The 21,153-nt window shown below is 47.3% G+C and overlaps 4 protein-coding genes across 4 annotated transcripts; 2 read left to right on the top strand and 2 right to left on the bottom strand.

Moving 5' to 3' along the window:
- The first annotated feature begins 2,635 nt into the window (after positions 1-2,635).
- On the top strand, positions 2,636-5,873 carry LOC101779517 (tryptophan synthase beta chain 1). Its single transcript, XM_004972854.2, has 5 exons — positions 2,636-3,060; positions 3,675-4,031; positions 4,209-4,651; positions 4,738-4,832; positions 5,475-5,873. The coding sequence occupies exons 1-5, from the start codon at positions 2,707-2,709 to the stop codon at positions 5,648-5,650; spliced, it is 1,425 nt and encodes a 474-aa protein (XP_004972911.1). The 5' UTR covers positions 2,636-2,706; the 3' UTR covers positions 5,651-5,873.
- A 1,697-nt stretch (positions 5,874-7,570) lies between these two features.
- Positions 7,571-8,643, bottom strand: LOC101772072 (protein STRICTOSIDINE SYNTHASE-LIKE 10). Its single transcript, XM_004974416.2, has one exon. The coding sequence runs from the start codon at positions 8,594-8,596 to the stop codon at positions 7,571-7,573; it is 1,026 nt and encodes a 341-aa protein (XP_004974473.1). The 5' UTR covers positions 8,597-8,643.
- A 445-nt stretch (positions 8,644-9,088) lies between these two features.
- On the bottom strand, positions 9,089-14,189 carry LOC101778839 (homeobox-leucine zipper protein ROC7). The gene is made up of 8 exons (XM_004972852.4): positions 13,694-14,189; positions 12,099-12,376; positions 11,875-11,992; positions 11,127-11,771; positions 10,932-11,033; positions 10,085-10,849; positions 9,616-9,985; positions 9,089-9,510 (listed from the first exon to the last, which is right to left on the bottom strand). Exons 1-8 carry the CDS (start codon positions 13,784-13,786, stop codon positions 9,500-9,502), a joined length of 2,382 nt encoding a protein of 793 aa, XP_004972909.1. The 5' UTR covers positions 13,787-14,189; the 3' UTR covers positions 9,089-9,499.
- Positions 14,190-19,705: 5,516 nt separating this feature from the next.
- Positions 19,706-21,153, top strand: LOC101778440. Its single transcript, XM_014805401.2, has 3 exons — positions 19,706-20,126; positions 20,270-20,344; positions 20,669-21,153. The coding sequence occupies exons 1-3, from the start codon at positions 19,752-19,754 to the stop codon at positions 20,813-20,815; spliced, it is 597 nt and encodes a 198-aa protein (XP_014660887.1). The 5' UTR covers positions 19,706-19,751; the 3' UTR covers positions 20,816-21,153.

Here is a 21,153-nt window from a genome sequence, read left to right as displayed (position 1 = left end):
GCGGATGGATGGATGGATGGATGGATCATCGATGGCGATGCTGCCCTCCTGAGGATATACTACATGTGTGCGCACTTGTATAAAACAACGTCATCTCCTCTCCTCGGGTACGTTGCGCACTGTAATCTCGTGCGCTGCACGTAATTTTAGATTCACTCGAGGTTCGTACATGCAGTAGGGTAGGTAGGTAAGCGTGCTGTGCTTCCACATGCAAGGTGCCTGATGATCGCGCGATGGAGTAGGTGTGTCGTTGACCGTGTAGGATCACCGAAGCCAAACAACATTAGGAGATCCCAGAGGCCAACAACGTTAGCTAGTTACGGTGCCGTCGGGGGACCGGAGCCTCATCGATCTCTGCTCATCTTTGACCAACGACGATGCAACGGGAAGCAGCAGGCAGCGTGGGCTCGCCGCAGCTGTGGATGCTGCGAGCGCCGCGCCGCCGACGACGTGCAGCCTCCTCCGTCCGGGGCTAGCGGCCGGCTGGCTTTTGCCGGGAAACAACCTCTGGGCTCCTTGCTGGAAAACTATTTGTCCCGAGACTTTTTTTGTACCGGTTGCATTTCGACCTGTTACTAATATGAGTATATCGGGTCTAACAGTCAATCCCCGAGAAGCCCTCGTGACCCCTTTAGACCGGGTGGAGGCTTCACCTGATACTAAAGGTCCCCTATTAGTACCGGTTAAAGCCTCCAACGGGTACTAATGTGCCTGAGGGTCTTTAGTACCGGGTGGAAGCTTTTAGTACAGGCTTTTGCGAGGCTTAGGTGTTGTGCAGCTGGAGCTCCGATCGACGGATTTCTTTTTTTATTTTTTAATATCCCTTTAGTACTGATTATTTACCCGATACTAAAGATCCTCTTTACTACCGAAATAGTACTATTGGTTGCACAATCAATATTAAATATTAAATAGTATTAAAGGAAGTTTGGATCTGCTACCGAAGGCACGTTCCGCAGCGGCCGGCTCATCGTCGTGTCAAAGCTGGGGCTTACAAGTTAATTAGAAATAATAAGTAATGCTCACCACAGCCACCGTAATATAAGCACAAACAGTGGACCAGCAGTACTGCTCGTCGATCGTGTGATGAGCCAATCATGCATGCGTGTCGATCGGTTTCACAGTGGATTCGATGTGGAAGGCGATAGGCACGGCCACGTCACTTTCACGCACGCGCCATTAACCCTGCACCTCTCATGACGTGGAGATATTGTGTACTCCTACACACACTACGATGTGTGCTTATTATGGACTTATATTTGTCTATTCCTATATTTGCTTTCACGAACGGCCCGAGACCGCCGTCCGATCCTGTACACGGCGACGATGTCAACCAGATAGCAGCAGCAGGCCGTTGCTTTCACGTTCATTGGAGAGGCACAACGTCCGATTCGAAGATATTTCTAACGAACAAACACTCGTTCTCATACATTAACATCTTAAGACCAACGAACCGTACCATGGGTTATCTTATAAATCTCGTTCTCATACGTGTTGTATTCTTAAGACGAACAACCCGTACAATAGGTTATCTTATAAATTATCTGATAGATCTATATAATTTCTTAATTTGTGCATATAAAAAAGGAAATATTATGAGTTGCATAACAATAATAACTCATACAATGGCTGTTGAGTTATCTCGTAGTCCTACAATTTAGCTCATGAAGCGGTTGTTTCGCAAAACAACGATCTTTTTCTCTCTCCTCCACATCATAAAAAAATCCTACGTACTCTCCTCGCTCTCTCTCCTCCACATCATCAAAAAAATTTCTACGTGACACTGCATGAGATGACCTATGAAACCAGTGACGTACAGCAACGTACTTTTCCTTGAAAACCACTCGCAGTCCCCTTGTATTTCGGGACAGGCCAGGTGAGTGCACGACTTGCTTCGACTAGTTAAGTTTCACACCAGCCATCTTATTAACCGGTTGCAACTTGCAAGCTGCCAAGCTGGATGCGACGGCGAAGCGACAGAGGCTCATTCGGTTTGGTACAAATTCAAGAGAATTTAAAAGGGATGGAATCAAAATTCGCCCAAACACCGTAAAGAAAAGGAGACGACAAAAGGTAAACTCTGGAACAAATGTGGCATAGAACCTCGGAAACAAATAGGAGCAGAGAGAGAAGCGAAACGGGAATTAAAACCCGTGACGCAAAACGCCTCCCCCGTCGTCATCGATATCTCACCAACAGACCCACCGCGCGCGCTCGGATATCTCAACGGACGATCCCCGCCGGCGTCGACCTCGCCGTCCCGATCCTCCCGTCGACACCGAGCGGGCGGCGGAGGCCGGTCCACGTGGGCCGGTCGATTGCCCCTGCCCGGACAGCCGCAAAAGGAGGAGCACGGGGGGAAGGCAACGAGCGGCTCCGCCTCGCCCTCGCACGTGCTCCGCGAGCGTCCCCGATCCGGTGGGCCCCGGCCCGACCCAGTCAACCCCGCCCCCGCCTCCCCGCACCCGGTCCACCTGCACCGCACAGAGAGCCAGCCAGGGGTGGCGCGCGAGGCGTGGACCGTGGCGCGAGCGCCGGGTCCAGCCGGGCCGCCGTGGACCCACCTACCCCCGCCCCGGAATTCCAAAGGCTACCGCGATATATACCCGCCGCGCCGGGTACCCGCTGCACCCCGACCACCACCCCCAACCCCGTCCCCGCCTCAGCATCTCCCCTATTAGCCGCCTCCTGCCATTTCTACCACCCATGGCCGCCGCAATCGGGAGCCCTAGCCGCGCCGCCGCCGCCGCCGCCGCCCCGTCCCGATCCTCCACCGCCCGCTCCCCGCTCGCGGTGCTAAGGGTCGCGTCGTCTGCGTCGTCGGCGGCATCGCGGAGGGGCGCGGTGGCCGCGGCGGCAATGCGGCCGGCGAAGGCGGTGGCCGCGGAGGCTCCGTCGGCGGCGGTGGAGAACGGCGCGGCGGTCGCGGGGATGGCGAGGCCCGACACGATGGGGAGGTTCGGGAAGTTCGGCGGCAAGTACGTGCCCGAGACGCTCATGCACGCGCTCACCGAGCTCGAGAACGCCTTCCACGCGCTCGCCACCGACGAGGAGTTCCAGGTAACGCCGACAACGCCCTCCTTCTCTGTGCCGGGCTTCAGATTCGGGGGGTTTCGCACCCGTTGGTGCTCCGAGATCCACTTTTACCGATTCGATGAGCGATTTGGGCACCGTTCACTGGTGGGGGGTTGTTTGACCGCGAGATTAAGTTAGCACTGGTGCTGATGGTTCCCGATGCGTGATTTCCCGTCGTTACGTGATGCCGCATCCAATTGGCAGGAGAGATTTTTGTCCCCTGGGCGAGTTTGATTTTTCGGTCCCATCGACCCCCTTTCCACCATCCAAGCCCATGTAGGCGCACACCACACTACTGTAGAAGCTAGCGTTCCACTGTTTTCAGTCCCGGACAGGTACCTACCTCTACCTGAAGAGGATTTGCAGGAAGGGCAGGAAAAATGCACCCAATCATGCCATGATTCAAAATCACCCAGAGAAATGTAAAATCTACCACTTCAGTTTTTTTTTTAAAAAAAACATGGTAGAATTTGACACTCTTGTATCATCAGATTCCTGTGCCCCACGAACCATGACGAAGGGATTTAGCTATTGCTTTCTATATTTATAGACGGATGACACCCAAGAGCTATGTCTGACCCTGCTCTCCTGCTTTGCAGAAAGAACTTGACGGTATCCTCAAGGACTACGTCGGCCGTGAGAGCCCCCTGTACTTCGCGGAGCGCCTGACCGAGCACTACAAGCGCACCGACGGCACGGGCCCGCTCATCTACCTCAAGAGGGAGGATCTGAACCACACCGGCGCGCACAAGATCAACAATGCCGTGGCGCAGGCCTTGCTCGCCAAGCGGCTCGGGAAGCAGCGCATCATTGCTGAGACAGGGGCTGGCCAGCATGGTGTTGCCACTGCCACGGTGTGCGCCCGTTTTGGGCTGCAGTGCATCATCTACATGGGTGCACAGGATATGGAGAGGCAGGCCCTGAATGTTTTCAGGATGAGGCTTCTTGGTGCAGAGGTATGGTGAAAACATCTGTCTTTCCTTAGATTATTAAATTTGGGTTGTTTTTGGCAGTACTTATTCAGAAAAGCATGGCTGTGAGCAGCACAGTTGTTGCTTTTCTTGTTGGAGTGTTTGTTAGATATATGAACACTTTTCTCATCATTGTTTTGCTTCCTTTCTTTTTTTTCACAGGTCAGGGCTGTGCATTCTGGGACAGCAACCCTGAAGGATGCGACTTCGGAGGCTATCCGTGACTGGGTTACTAACGTGGAGACCACACACTACATCTTGGGCTCGGTTGCTGGTCCGCACCCATACCCAATGATGGTGAGGGAGTTCCATAAGGTTATTGGCCAGGAGACCCGGAGGCAGGCCATGGACAAATGGGGTGGCAAGCCTGATGTGTTGGTTGCTTGCGTTGGTGGTGGATCAAATGCTATGGGCCTCTTCCACGAGTTTGTTGATGATCAAGATGTGAGGCTGATTGGAGTGGAGGCCGCTGGTCATGGTGTTGACACTGACAAGCACGCTGCAACTTTGACAAAGGGTGAAGTTGGAGTTCTCCATGGATCTATGAGCTATTTGCTGCAGGATGATGATGGGCAAGTTATTGAACCCCACTCCATCAGTGCTGGGTAAGTTGGTTTGATTTTTACATTCACAAGACTGTATTTGTTACTTATCATGTGGGCTAAGTGACCCTTTTTATTTTGAATCATAGGCTGGACTACCCTGGTGTTGGACCTGAGCACAGTTTCTTGAAGGATATTGGACGTGCTGAGTACGACAGTGTAACAGATCAGGAGGCACTGGACGGTATGTTTATTGCTATCTCTTACCATCCTTTGCAATCCAATTTGGTCTAGTTGATTTCCAATCCACCTACCAAATACTGATAGCAACAGGTTTATGGTGTGAACTTTGAACATCCTGATATCAGGACTAACTGTTCTAATTAACAACATGGACATTCTGAATTTTCTTGATATATCACATTTGCTGGTCTCCATTGGCGCAAGATTCTGGTCTACACGCTAAGTAGCAGTAGTGATATCAGTATCATTGCTGCTTGTTCATTTGTGGCTGAAACTATTTTAAAGATGCTAGTCAGTAGAGCACCCCATGTGGAGTGCTTCAAAATGCTGGAAAATTTTAGTTAGTGAAGACATCACATGTGGAGTATTTTAAACATGTAGAATCAGCAAGATGCAATCAATCACTGACTGATTGCTAAATATTTAGTTGACGTTGCAGGGACTCCAATGTCATGTTCCTGAGATATGCTAACTGTTTAAATAACATTTCTGTGTTTTTCCTGTGCTGATGTGCACATGTGCTTTGTTTTTTTTTTCTGAACTATTGAAAATTGTCTTAACAACTGATTCAGTAGTGTACCCACACGTTTCTGTCCTGAATGCTATGTTCAGCATCTGACCCCATGATGACACTCGCATGCAGCTTTCAAGCGTGTCTCTCGTCTGGAGGGCATCATCCCCGCCCTGGAGACCTCCCATGCCCTCGCCTACCTCGAGAAGCTCTGCCCGACCCTGCCCGACGGTGTGAGGGTGGTGGTGAACTGCAGCGGACGAGGAGACAAGGACGTGCACACCGCCAGCAAGTACCTCGAGGTCTAAAACGCCATAAGAATCTAAACGAAGGCCTTTGCATGTCAACAGTTTTGAAGGGTTCGGCAATAATGTAGCGCTCTTTGTTCGGATATAAAAGCACCAATAATACCCGGAAGCTTGTATTGTAGTAGCTGGTAGCGCCTTTGTTTGATTGTTTGTTGCCTTGTATCAGAAAATGATGTTGAAGTGGATAACTGAATAAATAAATGCCAAGCTTTCTCCCTTGTTAGTGTCTCTGATGGCTGAGAAGATCTGTCTTTGTGACGCTGTTTCCATTTGATTTGTGGCCGCTGGGTAGGTAATGTAACCTAATTGAAATTTGTTTGCTCTACCAGTTGCTGAGCATGACTGCAATCTGATCCCGATACCTTTTCAGTGGCGGCTGATCCCTCAAGGCTCGAGCCATCACTTTTTTTAGGCCCATTCCAGTTGATTTGTTGCTGCTGGGTAGGTATGGTAAAGGTGATTTATCTGGACTTGGTTTACCGAGCCAGTTGCCGCGCTTGACTGTAATCTGATTCCTCTCAAAAAAGACTCTAATCTGATGTCGACATCTTTTCGTAATAAAATCTAGATATAAGTGCATAGTAAAAATTATGAATTTAGAAAAACCAAAATGATCTGCATCGTGGAACGGAGGGAGTAAGTTTTTGAGCTGGGTTATCTTCCACGTACGAAAGCGAGATGTCGAGCCGAACTGAACAAGTTGGGCTTGTTTTGTTGCCTCCAAAGTCAAGCTTCCCTGCGTTGTTTAGCTGGGTGTCATGCCAGAACAAAGCTGACGGTACTCTAATCGGACATGTTTACTGAACCAGCCGCTGCACTTGGACTGCAATGAGGCATTCAGAGGACCTTTTGTCAGTGGTTGAGCCCCCACGCTGTCTGGAAAGCTTCATTTTCTCGTGTCAACTCGTTATACTCGTGTGCCCTTTTCTGTTGCAGCAAACTGGTTGCCGGACTTTTCGAAAAGGTCATTGATTTTTGGGAGAAGGCCGGGCTCGACTGTTGGAGCAAGCAAGTAAATCTCTGAATATAAAAAAATACTCCGTAGAAAAAAATAGAGACAACCATGACCATTAAATTATTTCAAAAGACCATTGATGCAGGACTGGACTTGGTCTTGTGATGAATGGTATGGAACTCGCGTATGATCCACACTGGTCTCAATTAGCAAGGGTCAGGTCGACCAGAGACCATTTGAATTTTCATTAGCAACTACAGTATACGATTAACTTCCTTCCAAACTTCATGTCAAGGGTTTGGAGCTCAAACGGATCGTAAATCACCTTTCCTACTTGCACCAGTAATGCCGCCAAGTTTTGAACTGAATTTGTTCTTCCACAGGCTCTCTCCATATGCTCTTTAGTCAGTGATGCCGCCATTTTGAGCTGTTCTCTCCCTGTCCCTGTACAAGCAGGGATTGCTCACGTATCCAAGTACTGAAGAAATCGAGGAAGGCACCCATCTGATGGACTGATCCAAGTACTGAAGAAATCGAGGAAGGCCAGAACAAAGAATTCTTGCTCCTGAGCTGCTGTCAAGTAGAAGATAATTTGAAAACTGTTTGTACTTCTCTGTCTCTTGAAACAAAAGTTGGCCTGACGAGGGAGAAAGAATTGAGGGAAACAACTTGATTCACTATGAAAACTTACTAGAATTTGTTCAAGGTTTTCGTAGACCCTTTTAAGAAGTCTTTCGCCAGCTTCCTTATTTCAGCAAATAGTTCACTTCAGGTTCTTAAAATTAATATATAATTATAGCATTTATGAAAGACCAAGTACATCTGCAATATAGCTCGACTAAACTACAGGTACAGTAACAACCATGACCATTAACTTATTTCTCGTAGAACTTGAATAATCCTTTCAAAAGAACATTTAATAGAAGACAAAGCTTATACGATACAATTAAACTCTATTTCTAGAACTAAACACTACTAACAATGCTAACATATGACAACTCTACGGATCCAAGATAAATTTTGCCGTCCCCTCGTTCCACTGCCTCTGTTGGCCGAACATCCTTGGGACCCCTCATCTCTTGCAGCTTCTCACCTTCAGCGCCGATCCTAATAGCGACCAAGTGGCTGTCCTTTCCAAACGGGAGCTCATACTTCTCACGGTGCAACGCCACCCAATACCCTCCCTTTCCATCAGGCCTCACATTGTCCGGGTATCCCGGCAGGTCAGCGAACAACTCGGATGTCCCTGCCTTAGGCCCTCGGATCCAATACCTCATCAGCTTGCATGGTCCAGTGAGGGCGACGATGAGGTGGCTCCTGTCGGCGCTGATAGCGATGCCATTGGGGTATGTCACGCCGGACTGGAGCACGGTCACCTTGTTAGTCCGTCGATTGTATCTCATGATCCGTCCCGTCGAGTCTCCCGACGCGGTGACCATCTGATGCTGCGCCCGCGTGTACGTCGTGCTACTATCGGTAAAGTAGACATCCCCGGTGACCTGGTCGACGTCCACCCCGTTGGTGAAGCGCAGCGGCGCACCGCCGGCCTCGGTGGCAAGCACGGTCGCCTCCCCACCGTTCGGCCCGACGCGCATCAGCCCCATGTATGCGTCCGCGATGTACAGATCGCCAGAGTTGTTGTGGAACCGAAGGCCAAGCGGCCGGCCGCACGAGCTCTCGGTGGCGACCGATGGGAGCTCAGACGGTGCGTCGCAGTTGTTCTTGATGTAGCTAGGGCTGTACGCGAAAGTGGTAAACCCGACGCTCTTGCCGGCGTACTTGAGGATGCGGCCGTCAGAGATGCTGACGTAGGGCCCGGCGCCACGGCGGTCGAAGGCGACGCTCTCGGGGCCGATCAGCCCGTCGGGCAGGTCGAGGCGCTGGGTCTTGGTGGCGTCGATGGCCTTGCCCATGGCGGCCGACGGCAGGAGCAGCAGGACGGCGAGCAGGATCGTCGCGATCTGAGGCAGCTTCGTCGTCCTCCGTGCCATGGTTGCTGTTGCTTCGAGTAGGCGGTGGTTCTGGTTTGCTGTTGTCGATCAGCTGAGCTCTGATCGTGGTGTTTGGGTTGATGGAGAGGGCGTACCCTGGCCTCTCGTTTTATTTGGGGGGTCCCTTCAGGTGTCAACTCCGAATCGGTTTCAGAACTCCAGCACAAAATCGGACTCGACCGGATTTTCCCTCGGCAAAGGAACAGAGACGGACTCGGAGTTTCACCCAAGGAGAACTAGTACTGTGTTAATACAGTGCAATTTTCAGAAGCAATAGAATTCATGAATTTCATATATGCAGACATGCAGTCAATTCGAGGCTTCTAGTTGAAGAACCGAGAATGTTGACACAGGAGAGTGTGCTAAAATCACAGAGAACGTTGACACAGACATTTAGGAACACGTATCCATGCAGAAACGAGGAACCGTAGGCACATTACTCTTCGCATGATTTGAGAAAAAAAAAGATGGAACCATGAATGATGGACGGACTACAACAGAATGAACGAATACTGATAAAAAAACATTCAAGTTAACCGGTTCAAACTTTAACAATCTCCAAAGTCAAGTCAAATTAACTCAGGTGTACAGACACATTTGAGACACCAAGAATCCAAATAAAAGACACGCATGCATGGTCTAACTGCTTCTACTACAAACCTCTGGTGAGAGAGTGGCAGGTCGATCGGATGGGAGGACACAGAAAGAAGAAGAGAGTCAATGCCCGAACCAACCCCCTTGCAAAGTGTTGCGCCCCTCGCCTACTACCTCTGAATCAGAAGGCAACACCTTGCAAGGAGAGCACGCGGTGCGTTCTTGACTCCCCGCATTGCCAGATCCTCCCAAATCTCAATTTCATCTGATTTGATTTTGATTCAACCCGCTCTTCATCCCTCACCAGTTTCATTCATCACCTGCACCCACCAAATGCAAACAACAATTCATCAGCGGCCGAAGAAATTGATATTGATATGAATTCAGTTCAGCCATTCATGTGAGGAAGAAGCACTGGTGCTAACCATAGGGTGGTGGTCGGGCGCCACCGCCGGCAGTGTTGTCAGCAGCGAGGGCGGCCTTGATACGCTCGACGGTGCAGGCGATGAGGCTGTTGACGGTGGCGACGGAGCCCAGGGAGAGCTTGGCGGTGGGCACGGAGTCCACAAGGATCTGGAACGCCACGGTCAGGAGAGACCCACCGCCGCCCGCACCAGGACCGTCGGGCAGGATGGCAAAGCCCGATGGCAGCAGCGCCACGTAGTCTGGGTCCCCGCCGTTGAGCACCACATTCATGGCCACCACGTCCACGGGAGCATAGATCACGTAGGAACCTGTCTTGTCGGTGCAGCACTCCTGCAGGATCAGCATGTTGCTCTGGTTCGAGTTGGCGTTCTGCGTTCCACATCCACGGCCATGGCATCAATGTGTCGTCAGATCAAATGAGCAGGAAACAAGTATTAGCTACTAATGCAGGAGCTCAAGATGACATACATTGACACGGAGCAGTGAGACAGCGTTGCCGTGGTCTCGGCCGTTGGCGATGTGCGCCATCTCCTGCACGTCGCCGCCATTGGACAGGATGTCCCACTCACTGCGGGTGGCGTCGTCGCGGAGGAAGCCGAAGACGCGTGCGGGCGGCACAGGGAGCCAGAAGGAGGTGGCTGCGTTGAGGATGATGCCGGGAGGGCGGCCAGGGTCATCTACACTCTTGCGTGTCATCACGCGCACGTCCTCAGGGCCACTCCCCGACAGTGTCGTCCACTGGTGCGTTGTTGATGCAGTCACGCCACCACAGAAGCTTGCTACCATCCGCTCTGCAAGCCGGAGCATGCTCCGGCGTCCCTCAGCTGAGTTCACCACGCCTGCGGCATCACCTCCTGTGGATGCTGCAGGGACACCGCTGGCCATGGCGCTGGCAAGGCGCTCGCACTGCCTCTCCAGTGCAGCTGCCCACCGCTGCGCGCCGAACGCCAGCCCAGAGCTCACCAGTGGACGGTAAAGGTCATGCACCATCGCGTCATCTGCCTCCACATGCTCCACCCATGTCACGCGGGAGTAGCCATTTGGCATCTCTCGGATCAGGCAGCCCGAGGGGCGGCGGCGCCCACGCAAGCCCACTGCACCACCTGCACGCAGGCCGTCAAGGGACACATCCACCACTGCCCAGCTGCCGTCCGTGTGCTGCTTGCAATAGCGCACAAACTGGCTCTCACGGGTCGGCACCAGCGGTGACGGCACCTGGAACTCTGCTGTCATCTGCATCCATCGATCACCTCGTATTAGAAACAATCAATGAGATCAAACTGATGTGGACAAAATTAAAACTTTTGGAGACTACCAGCTGCAGTGCGCCATTGTAGTTGCCAGCGACACCGGTGGACAGCACCTCAAGCGTGGCAGCCCGCGACACGATGCTTGAGAACAATGTCGACCACTGGTTCTGCACACCATGGACAGATTGATTAGCAATCTCAACACACTGTATAGTGCATCTAGAAGGAAATTAGCATGTTCATTTGATTAAGTTGATTACCACATCCATGAGCATCTCGACGAGGTTGACATGGTTCATGATGACAACGACAGTCTCCCGTGAGGCCTCCGAGTGGAGTTCCGGTGACTTGGGCCCCACACCCCTGGGGAACCCATGAGCATACTCCTCTTCATTGAGAGTTTCAGTGGCAGCGCCGTCAACCAGGGCAGGGACCCAGAGTGGCTCGCCAAGCTGGGCCATCCGGACCAGCTCCTCCATGGCGGCCACAGCAAGCTCGATCACCAGAGGCTTGTCAAACCCTGCTGCAGCTCCACGATGGTGGAGGCCGCCAAACATGTCCGCTGCTCCAGGGATGATGTGGTGGGTGGAGAGCGGCTGCGGGTAAGGTGCGGCAGTAGCAACAACGGAGGAGATGTTTGATGAGTTGGGCAGCAGGCTGGCGACGGGCTTTCCAACGTACTTGGCGGCAATGGCAGAGATACGATCGATCTCATCGTGGAGGCGCGCGTTCTCAATGCGGAGGTGGTGCTCATCGAAGGACATCTCACCAATGACAGCTGTGGCAGGGCCGCCACAGTTGGGGCAGGCAGCATTGGCAAGTGCGTCCTTGTAGCGTGCGTTCTCAGCACGTAGCTTCTCGTTCTCAGCCCGCAGCTGTGTGTTCTCCTGCCGCTCCTGCTGCGTCTGCACCCATCCATGCAACAGCAAAAGCAAATATGTCATTAGCAACATAGCACGCAGCACAGCATGAATGCAAAGAGGTGATGATCAGCGATGATGCCAGTACCTTCATCTGGGTGCGCTTGTTCTGGAACCAAAACTTTACCTGCAGAGGCTCCAGGCCCAGCTCCCGGCTCAGCTCTTTCCTCTGTTTGTCGTCAGGGTGTGGGAACTCCTTGAAGAACCTGCATCATCCATGCATGGCAACATCGTCAAATACTCAAGAGAAAACCGGATGGATCACAAGCTACTGCATTGAGAATTTGAGATGAGACGGAGTGATGGACTTACGCTTCGAGCTCCTGGATCTGGTGCTGGGTGTGGCGGTGGTAGCGCTTCTTGCGGGGCTGCTGCAAGCTGAGGTCCTCCTCCTGCAGCTCTTCGCCACCAGAGCCTGACCCGGCACCGCCCTCCATGTTGTCGCTGCCGGACTTGCTCTCCATCAGCAGCTCATCGTGGCGTGAGCCATGCATGTCACTCTCGCTCGTGACAGGTTGCTGCTGTTGGCCATGGTTCTGATGCTGCTGCTGCTGCATCACCGCAAGTTGATGCTGCCCATCCATCATGTTCTAAATTAAACATAGCAATGTCAGCTGCAGTTCCTTTTCAAGCACAGTCGACCAAGATAACTTAAAATCCAATATGAAATTGAATCAAAAACGTGTGCTGGTGGTTCTTTGGCTTGATCTTACATCACCTCTTCAACTTCAACCTCTACGTTTTTTGAAACAAAATTTCTGAAGGTATATTGTTGTTTCAGAGGAAGGTAAACAAACATCATGTACTACAGTACCTTAGGTAGAAATAAAAACAGGAGCGGACGCATTTATTTTGCAGTAAAACGTGGATGGTTTAAGATGCCAGCATCTGTACTGACTTGCAAGACTGTAGGAAGTTCCGGTACGCTTTGGCGGGGCAATAAATTCGAGAAAGCACTGATTAAATTGGAGAACAAGGTGGGATTAAATCCGGAAGAAGAGCACGGCTCAGCACACTTGCTTGAGAAATAAAGGATGCCCCAACTTGAACATGTACAGGTATGCTGCTGGTGCAGCAGCATGTATGAACACAGAAAGAGCTGCACCAACCCCGCATTTCTCAATCTTCAGGTGAGTGATGAATGCAGTGATAGCGTATGCAATGCAGCGGATTAATCCTGGAGATACGTTGCCCCGCTTTTGGCATTTAATTATCTCCTACTTAAATGACCGCCTTCTTTTTTTAGCAATACGCCGCATAAAGGAATTCATATTAAGGATACCGATAAACCACCCATTTCCTCCGCTTTTGGCATTTAATTATCTTCTACTTAAACGACCGCCTTCTTTTTCTAGCAATACGCCGCATAAAGGAATTCATCTTAAGGATAACGATAAACCACCCATTTCCTCCTACTAGTAGTACTACATATAAAAGAAAAGGGGTTTATAACGTTTAAGAAAACTTTTTTGAGCAGAACGTTTAAGAAATCTTGACATTGAAGATACAGATTCATGAAAATAAAACATGAGAAGAAGATATCCTTCCTCCGGTTCTCACAGTACCCACGTGACCCACGAGTCGAGCACTCAAACCCGGGTAGCTGACCGGACTTCTCAACTAGAGGATCGACCAACTGAAGTATCACTTAGCTCCAAGATTCATGCACATACAGATCAGAATCATTGTTCGCGAGGACGAGATTAAATAAGCACCTTAAATAGCCCAAACTAAGCTTGCAGTATAGAACAGGTACTGTGTACTGCAGTTTTCCGTGAAAAATGTCTCAGCGAAATGAAACATAGAACCATACACACATGCATACTGAATCACTGATGACGGTGCACGGCGGTCGAGTACAACCAAGCAGAGAGTTTGCATAGAGGTGATAAGGATTGCTGCGTTACCTGGCCGAGGGAGGCGGCGTAGCTGGCGAGGCCGCCGATCATGGCCGCCGCCGTCGGCATGTTCCGGCCGGGGATCATCATCCCGCCGGGCATAACCAGCCTCCTCCTCTCCCACGAATGACGAACCCTAGAACCTCACCATGCACGCGCCTAGCTGCTGCCCCCTTCCCATCTCGCTCCACCGACCGTCCCCGAGCTTGGATCTACGCCTCCGCGACCTCGCCGGCTAGCTCCGATCCGAATATCCTATCGATCTTCTTCTCTTCCCCAGACGCGCGAGCCGATCGATCGGTCGATCCCGAGCTCACTGGCCGATGAAACAGGAAACTGGAGCTCAGTGAACAGACGAGGACATCGGAGGAGCTAGCCAGCGAGGGAGGGAGGGAGAAAGGGACGGCGGCGGCGATGGAGACGGGGGGATTGGAGGAGGAAGACGAAGTGGTGGTGGTGGTGGGGAGGGGAAGGGTGGAAGGTGCCGTATTGAATACCGGAGTTATTGCGGAGAGTAGCGAGAGGGTGCAACTGCATTCAATGTCGGCGTGGAGTTATTGCATGACACACAGCGCACACAGCAGCAGCCCGTCCGCCTGGACGCCCCCCCTCTCTCTCCTCACTGCGCTAGCTAGAGAGAGAAAACATGGACAGAGACAGAGAAACAGGTAATACTGTATGTAGAGAGAGAGAGAGAGAGAGAGAGAGAGAGAGTAGAGGGGGAGGAAGGGTACACGTATGGGAGTGATGTACGTATATAGTGAGCATCGATCGGCATCCATGGGTCGATGGATCCATCCATCCGTCTGCCATGGTTGACGCTTGTATAGGAGCATCTAGCGTTCTAGACATAGTAACTTGTGTAGCTGCTACAAGAAATCAAGAATAGTAGTCTGGACTGGAAGTATAGTACGACTGATACCGTAAAACAAGTATTTTTTTCAAAATAAAAAAGTCTGTTGTGTTTATACTCTTTTTTTTCGAAATGTTGTGTTCACATTCATGCATGCCTTATGCTATATATTAATGGGGAAACGCTAGGTCTACAATTTCAGTAATGTAATGGTGGACTTAGGGACTGTTTGGCTCCAGGTTGCTAAAGTTTAGCACCCGTCACATCGGATGTTTGGATACTAATCAGGAGTATTAAACATAGGTTAATTATAAAATTAATTGCACAGATGGAGTCTAATTCGCGAGACGAATCTATTAAGCCTAATTAGTCCATGATTTGATAATATGGTGCTATAGTAACCATTTGCTAATGATGGATTAATTAGGCTTAATATATTCATCTTGCGAATTAGACTCCATCTGTACAATTAGTTTTGTAATTAGCTCATGTTTAGTCCTCCTAATTAGCATCCGAACATCCGATGTGACACTGCTAAAATTTAGCACATAGTATCCAAACACCCCTTTAGTAGACAAGATATGCAATTGTATTAAAAATGATGAGTGTGTGTGCGTGTACACGAGCATATTGTGTTATGTAAAAAGAAAATACAATCGTAGAATGTGCGCAGCTCAGAGTGAGTTTAACTCTCAACTCTGACATTTTTAGAGACAATAATGACACTAGCTAGGCTAGTATTTGTGGTGTTCAACGCCAATGGAGCACCATAACACTCCGTAAATAGTTACAACTAAAGTTTCAACCGGACCACGTTCATGTAGGATGCAAAATGACATCCTTTGTTTTTTTTTTTTGCGTGAAGTGTACAATAGATCATCAAAGTTTAGAAAAGGACTGCGTGCAAAGTTTTTTTAAAAAAAATCTTTTCACTTCCGAAACAAGAGCTGACGTAGAGTAGACGCATCGGCTCCAGACTGTTATTAAACTTTGATTAAAAAACTTTACACTTGGTCACCTATCGTTAAAGATTTTTTTGGAATATTTACTTGTCCAAAAAACATGAGGGACAAACACAAAGGTAGGGGTTACCTGCATAAAACTCTCCACGTCACGTATCATGGTGGCAAAATACATCCACGAAACATATATACATGTGACCATATATGCACACAAGTGACAAGTATGTGTATCTATTTGTATGTTTTGCTATTTTATTAAACCAAAATGATACAACCGTACAAGTTGTTGTAAGGTGGGTGCAATTTATACTCAAAAGGTAAAGGTAAAAGTACTTCAACTTCGAGATGCATGCATGTATATATACAGTACACGACCCCATGACCATGAGACCAGCCAAAGAACATTATGTGTCAAGATCAAGGTATTTTGCATATTTTGGTGTCCTCTCATATATAGTTGGTGCTGATTCTATTCTGTGAGTCCAATTGTTAAATTGTTAAAAAGTGTAGTTTTATTTTTTAGAAAAAATATTCAGGGATAAAAATTGGGTTCCTCGTAGTTCATCGCAATTGGTTCTTAAAAGTATTCTTTTCCTTGAGAAGCATTAAGTCAATTCTATTAATTTACCACTACTTTTTTTAGCAGCACTTTATTAAGGTGTTGTGTCCTTTCATTACTCGTATGCCCGTTGCCTGTTTGGGCTCGATGTTGACAAGTTGTCACACAGCATGGGACGAGAAGCCTAGATAAACATATTTTTTAAAAAATAAGAGCTAGATTTTTTTATCTCATTTGATCATGTGTCCAATTTAAAAATTTCACGTCATGCATGAATTAAATATAGTGACACAAATGCAAGGGCTATTTCGTTTGAGGTTTCATTTCCCTCTAGATGATGTGTCAGTCTTGGAAATAGTGAAATCAATTCTCACCATCAACTGTGTGTTCGTTTCGATATGCTGGGATTTTTCAAGGCGAGCAACCAAAGGAAGAATCATAAAGTCAAATAATAAATATGTACTCAGTTGGCATATTGTATCTTGTTTTTTAGCTAACTCGATGAATAAAAACAACACCTACTCCCATGTCATAAAGAATATGATGCTCAGTTGGCGCTTTTGTTTTTTGTTTTGGTTGGGGGGGGGGGGGGGGGGAGCGGTGGTACTTTATACACTACACATGAACGAAGGGATTAAGAAAGGAAGACAAACAGTAGAGAAAATCATGACACCAGCAGAGAATTACCGTTGTGTCGAGATGTTTTCTTAGTTTTGGTCTGGTATCTATCGAGTGAGCCAGCTCCTTAAAACATACTGAGACTGTAGTTTTTCTAAAAGAAACAATAAAAACAAATAGTTCCTCGCAAAAGGTTCTTGAAAGTATATATAGTTTTTAAATATTGTAAAACATATATGTAATTCTATAAAATTTGCTATTACCTTCTTCTGCCGTACTTTAAGGCGTGTTGTTTTCATCTCATTCTTCTTGTGCCCATTTACATTATTATTGCCTAGCTGGGCTGCTGGTCCAAATGGTGGTATTGATAAGTTGTCATGCAGCAGGTGATGGGAAGCCTTTCAAGCTGCAAAAGCAATGCTGGAGAGTGAGCCCCCTGCAGCATTTCAGTTCTGGTCAGCAGAACCATTTCAGCGTGAATACACCTGCAGAAAGGTCAACCGTGCTTCACACTTGCAACTTTCCGGTTTTGCACACACATCAAGTCCTATGTCCCAACTTTGTTCGTTGTGACATAGTTTGGCCCCATTTTATTTGTTTCTCTCTCTCTAGAGCTGGGCCTATTCTCTGGAACTAGGTGTGGTCTAGGCGTGTAGTCCAAAGAAAAGAACAACTGAAGTGTACAATAGTGTCTATATGTAATGCCTAATACTCTGTTCTTCTCTTCGGAAGGTGTACATGCCTCTCAAGATTCATCAAGCCTTTAAATCTGTAGCTAATAACTAACCTAAATATTTGCAGATTAAACACATAATTTGAAATATCATTAGATTCATGTTTGAAAATACTTTTATATGATGCTAAACCTATGACCATGAGATAGTATAAGAGATGTATGTGCTAACGAACTTATATAACCGTTTGGAAGAAGTAAGTGCATATATAAGTTGTGACAAACTAAGGGGGCGTTTGGTTCCTCAAGCTAAAGTTTAGTCTGTGTCACATCGAATATTCGGAGGTTAATTACAAGGACTAAATATGAGTTAATTATAAAACTAATTGCACATATGGAGGCTAAACGACAAGATGAATCTATTAAACCTAATTAATCCATCATTAGCAAATGTTTAATGTAGCATCACATTGTCAAATCATGACCTAATTAGACTTAATAGATTCGTCTCGCCGTTTAGCCTCCAGCTGTGTAATGGGTTTTGTAAATAATCTATGTTTAATACTTCTAATTTTCTAATTAGTATCTAAACATTCGATGTGACATGTGCTAAAAATATTAAGTCATAGTAACCAAACGGCCCTAAGCAATTCTCCATGAATGATTGATTTGTCACACGACAACGCAATCGATACACGCATGGCTGCCTCCTCCTCATGTACACATGCACGCGTGATGTGATGTGACGCAGCAGCTGCAGAGGAAAGCCGGCCGGTGATGCTTGGGTCACTGCTGTCGTCTGCGTCGTTCTCAGATGTCAATCTCAGCTCACGAATTGAAGACCCCGGCCATTTCTCCTTTGCTTGCCTGCGTGTACCTTTCGATCAGATGGCACGCATCTGATTTGTAGGAGCAGGTGTGTTGCATTGTACACCGTCTAATTGCTGATTGGGTTTCTGGTAACATTGTGACCTGGCAACTAATTTGCCTACCTGATATGGTTGTTAAGTTATCTTATTCTGATTGTCATCATTTATTAAAATTGGAGGAGAGAGACGTCCCCTCCAACAATTTAAGTACAAGCTTGTCATTTCGAAGCCAATGGAGGAGCCGAACCTGGTTTGTTTTCGGTGTGCTTACCATTTTAGAATTTGAGGTTGCTTTTCTACGCGCGTCATCAGGGTAACTCAAATTATTTTAATAAGGTTCATTTACTACCCTGAGCAATCCACTTCGTCCGCGCTTAGCCGCTTGTCCTCCGAACTTTTCAATTAGTCCAATATACACTCTAATGAGGTTTGCATTTTTTGTCTCTTCATATATCAATTAAAGTTTAAGTTTTTAGTTCAATTTTTTTGGATTGACATATATAGGACATTGTAACTTATATTATGTTAGTAATATATATTAAGAATTTTTCATCATCATTTTCATAGATTAGGAACACCTAATTCTAAATTAATCCTAGATATACAAAATTCGTGAAACATATTATATGCATATCATATCCTCTATCATCTCACAAATTGAGCAAAAGGTAGATTAAATCTCAATAAAGGTAGATTAGAACAATTGAAATGTTTTTGGGGGTGGGGGTGTGGGTGGTAAATTGAGCAAAAGTTTTGTTCAAGGGTCAAATAGACACAAATAGACAACTCGGGTAGGATAATAGAATTTTTTCCTATTAACAATTATGCAAGTGCGCCATGATAATTAGGATTAACGTGACTGTTTTGTAAGCAAATCATGATAATTTAAATTATTTTGACCGCTCCAATTTACACGTCACAAAAAGCGTGGCTGCCAACCCTAGTCTAGTTTCTAGTACTGAGTTGCTTGGTCAAGATTAATCTGGGCCACTCAAATGCAAGTTCCTTTTATTTGAAATGATTGCAGGCAGGAAGAATAACCATGGTTATCCATAACTGTTGGACATAGCCCAGTCAGGCAGTCGACGTACCGTAACATCGATCATTCTCTGGCTAACCAGAGTTCATTCATGACCACTCGATCGCAGGTTAGAAACTAGAAAGGTTATGTGTATGAAATATTCATCTTGAATACGTTGACAGTGAGCTCTGAATCTTAGACGGCCATGCCATGCAATTTATTTTTCAGAAAAATCCAATACCATCCATTGCGCAAAAGTACTAAATGAACAAGAACACATTAATGTTCTTGAGGCAAATATGAAACACAAATTTCATATTTTTTTTATACTTGTACTGGTTAGAAGTGGTTTGTTCAGCCAATTCTCTCCGACACAAATTACTCTAAACCCCCCTTCTGTCCAACAGGCTAGTCACACCGCCATTCAATACCGCTGGCTTAGTGTATATAAAGCGACAGCAACACTTGACCCCCTCAAAGCCTCACAACCTACTACCTGCACCTTCTTCCCAATGGAGAATTCAGGCGAGGAGCTCTCTTCCACGGCCAACCGCTCCTTCTCCGGCGACGGCAGCGCCGCCGCTTCTGAGGAGGAGAGCGGCTGGACGTCGTACATCGACTACTTCATGAAGACGCAGCGGCGACAGAAGGGGGAGGCGAGTCTTTCCGCTGATGCTCTCTCAACTGACGATGCTGGAGGATGCCGTTCTACATCGGAATGCAGTGGTGATTGTGGAGTAGGAGCCTCCACACGGCTGCCGGCGCTCGTCGAGCCGTCGGTGGTGTCGAGAAGGTTGAGCCTCAAGGAGGGTTGGAGGAAGAAGAAGAAGGTCTTGTATGATGAGTCCTTGGAGGATACAGCAACATCTCCTATCAGTAGCCCTAAGGTTAGAGCTTAATTACAAGCTTATGCTACTTTAGATTTTTGTTTGCGTGTTTATTTGTTTTGCACATAAAAAATTGGACCCTTTTTGATTTGGGAGATTTAACTTAATTTTCTCGTGGAAGTAAATTTTATTTTATGATTCAGTTGATTGAGCCGAGGGATTCAGATGCCACCCACCAGAAGAAAAATAATCCCAGCGATGAGATTTTGCATTCTAAGGTGATGTCAATTATCTATCAGAACTTTTTTTTTTGCCTCTGCTCCATTTCTTCCTTTTTTTTTTCGCGGTATGTCGCATCAGAAACACCAACCTCGAGTACTACCACTAAATTTAATTGCAACATGTTTTGCAATCTTTTGGAGAAATCAGGCTACTGAAGTTTTCGCAATGAGCTGTTAGAAACTCATCATTTACTTTATTTTATTGAACGAGATTCGTCATTTACTTTGAGTCTTTGATATAGCTTGACCTTCAAGACACATAAAAGAGCATTTTAAAGAAAACAAAATCTCACTTTGATGTACATTCTCCTCAATTTACAGAAGAATACAACTGGTGATGTAAATGGGGCAAACACAACAACAGACACGACAATCAAAGAAGAAGACGGTGCATATGACAACAATGAGCTGAGGAAGAAAGGCCTTTGCTTGGTCCCAGTGTCTGCTTTCCGTGTATATAATAGCTGATCTGATCCCAGTAAACTCATTCGTTGCTAGCTAGCTGGTTGTACATTTGGTAATAAGCTAGCACCGAACCTTATCACACATTGCTTGCATACATGTACACACACTTGCACATATGAAAAGAAGGTTGATAACCTTGTGAAATTCTTGTAAACGTTAGTCTGTTCCTGTTCATGAAAATGGTACAAACTTTACATGTAAAAAGGTACAAACTAAAGGTTTAGTGTTAGGTGACGCATCACACTGGTGTGTTAGATACGGGGTCTATTCCATCTTGTGAAGGAGATTAGTTATTCTGTTCGTGTATGAGCTGGTTGTTGATCTATCTGTTCCTTCCTCCA

Source organism: Setaria italica, chromosome VI, assembly GCF_000263155.2.
Source record: "Setaria italica strain Yugu1 chromosome VI, Setaria_italica_v2.0, whole genome shotgun sequence".
NCBI lineage: Eukaryota > Viridiplantae > Streptophyta > Magnoliopsida > Poales > Poaceae > Setaria > Setaria italica.
The sequence above is the reverse complement of the archived record's forward strand: the minus strand, read 5'-3'. Positions and strand labels throughout refer to the sequence as shown.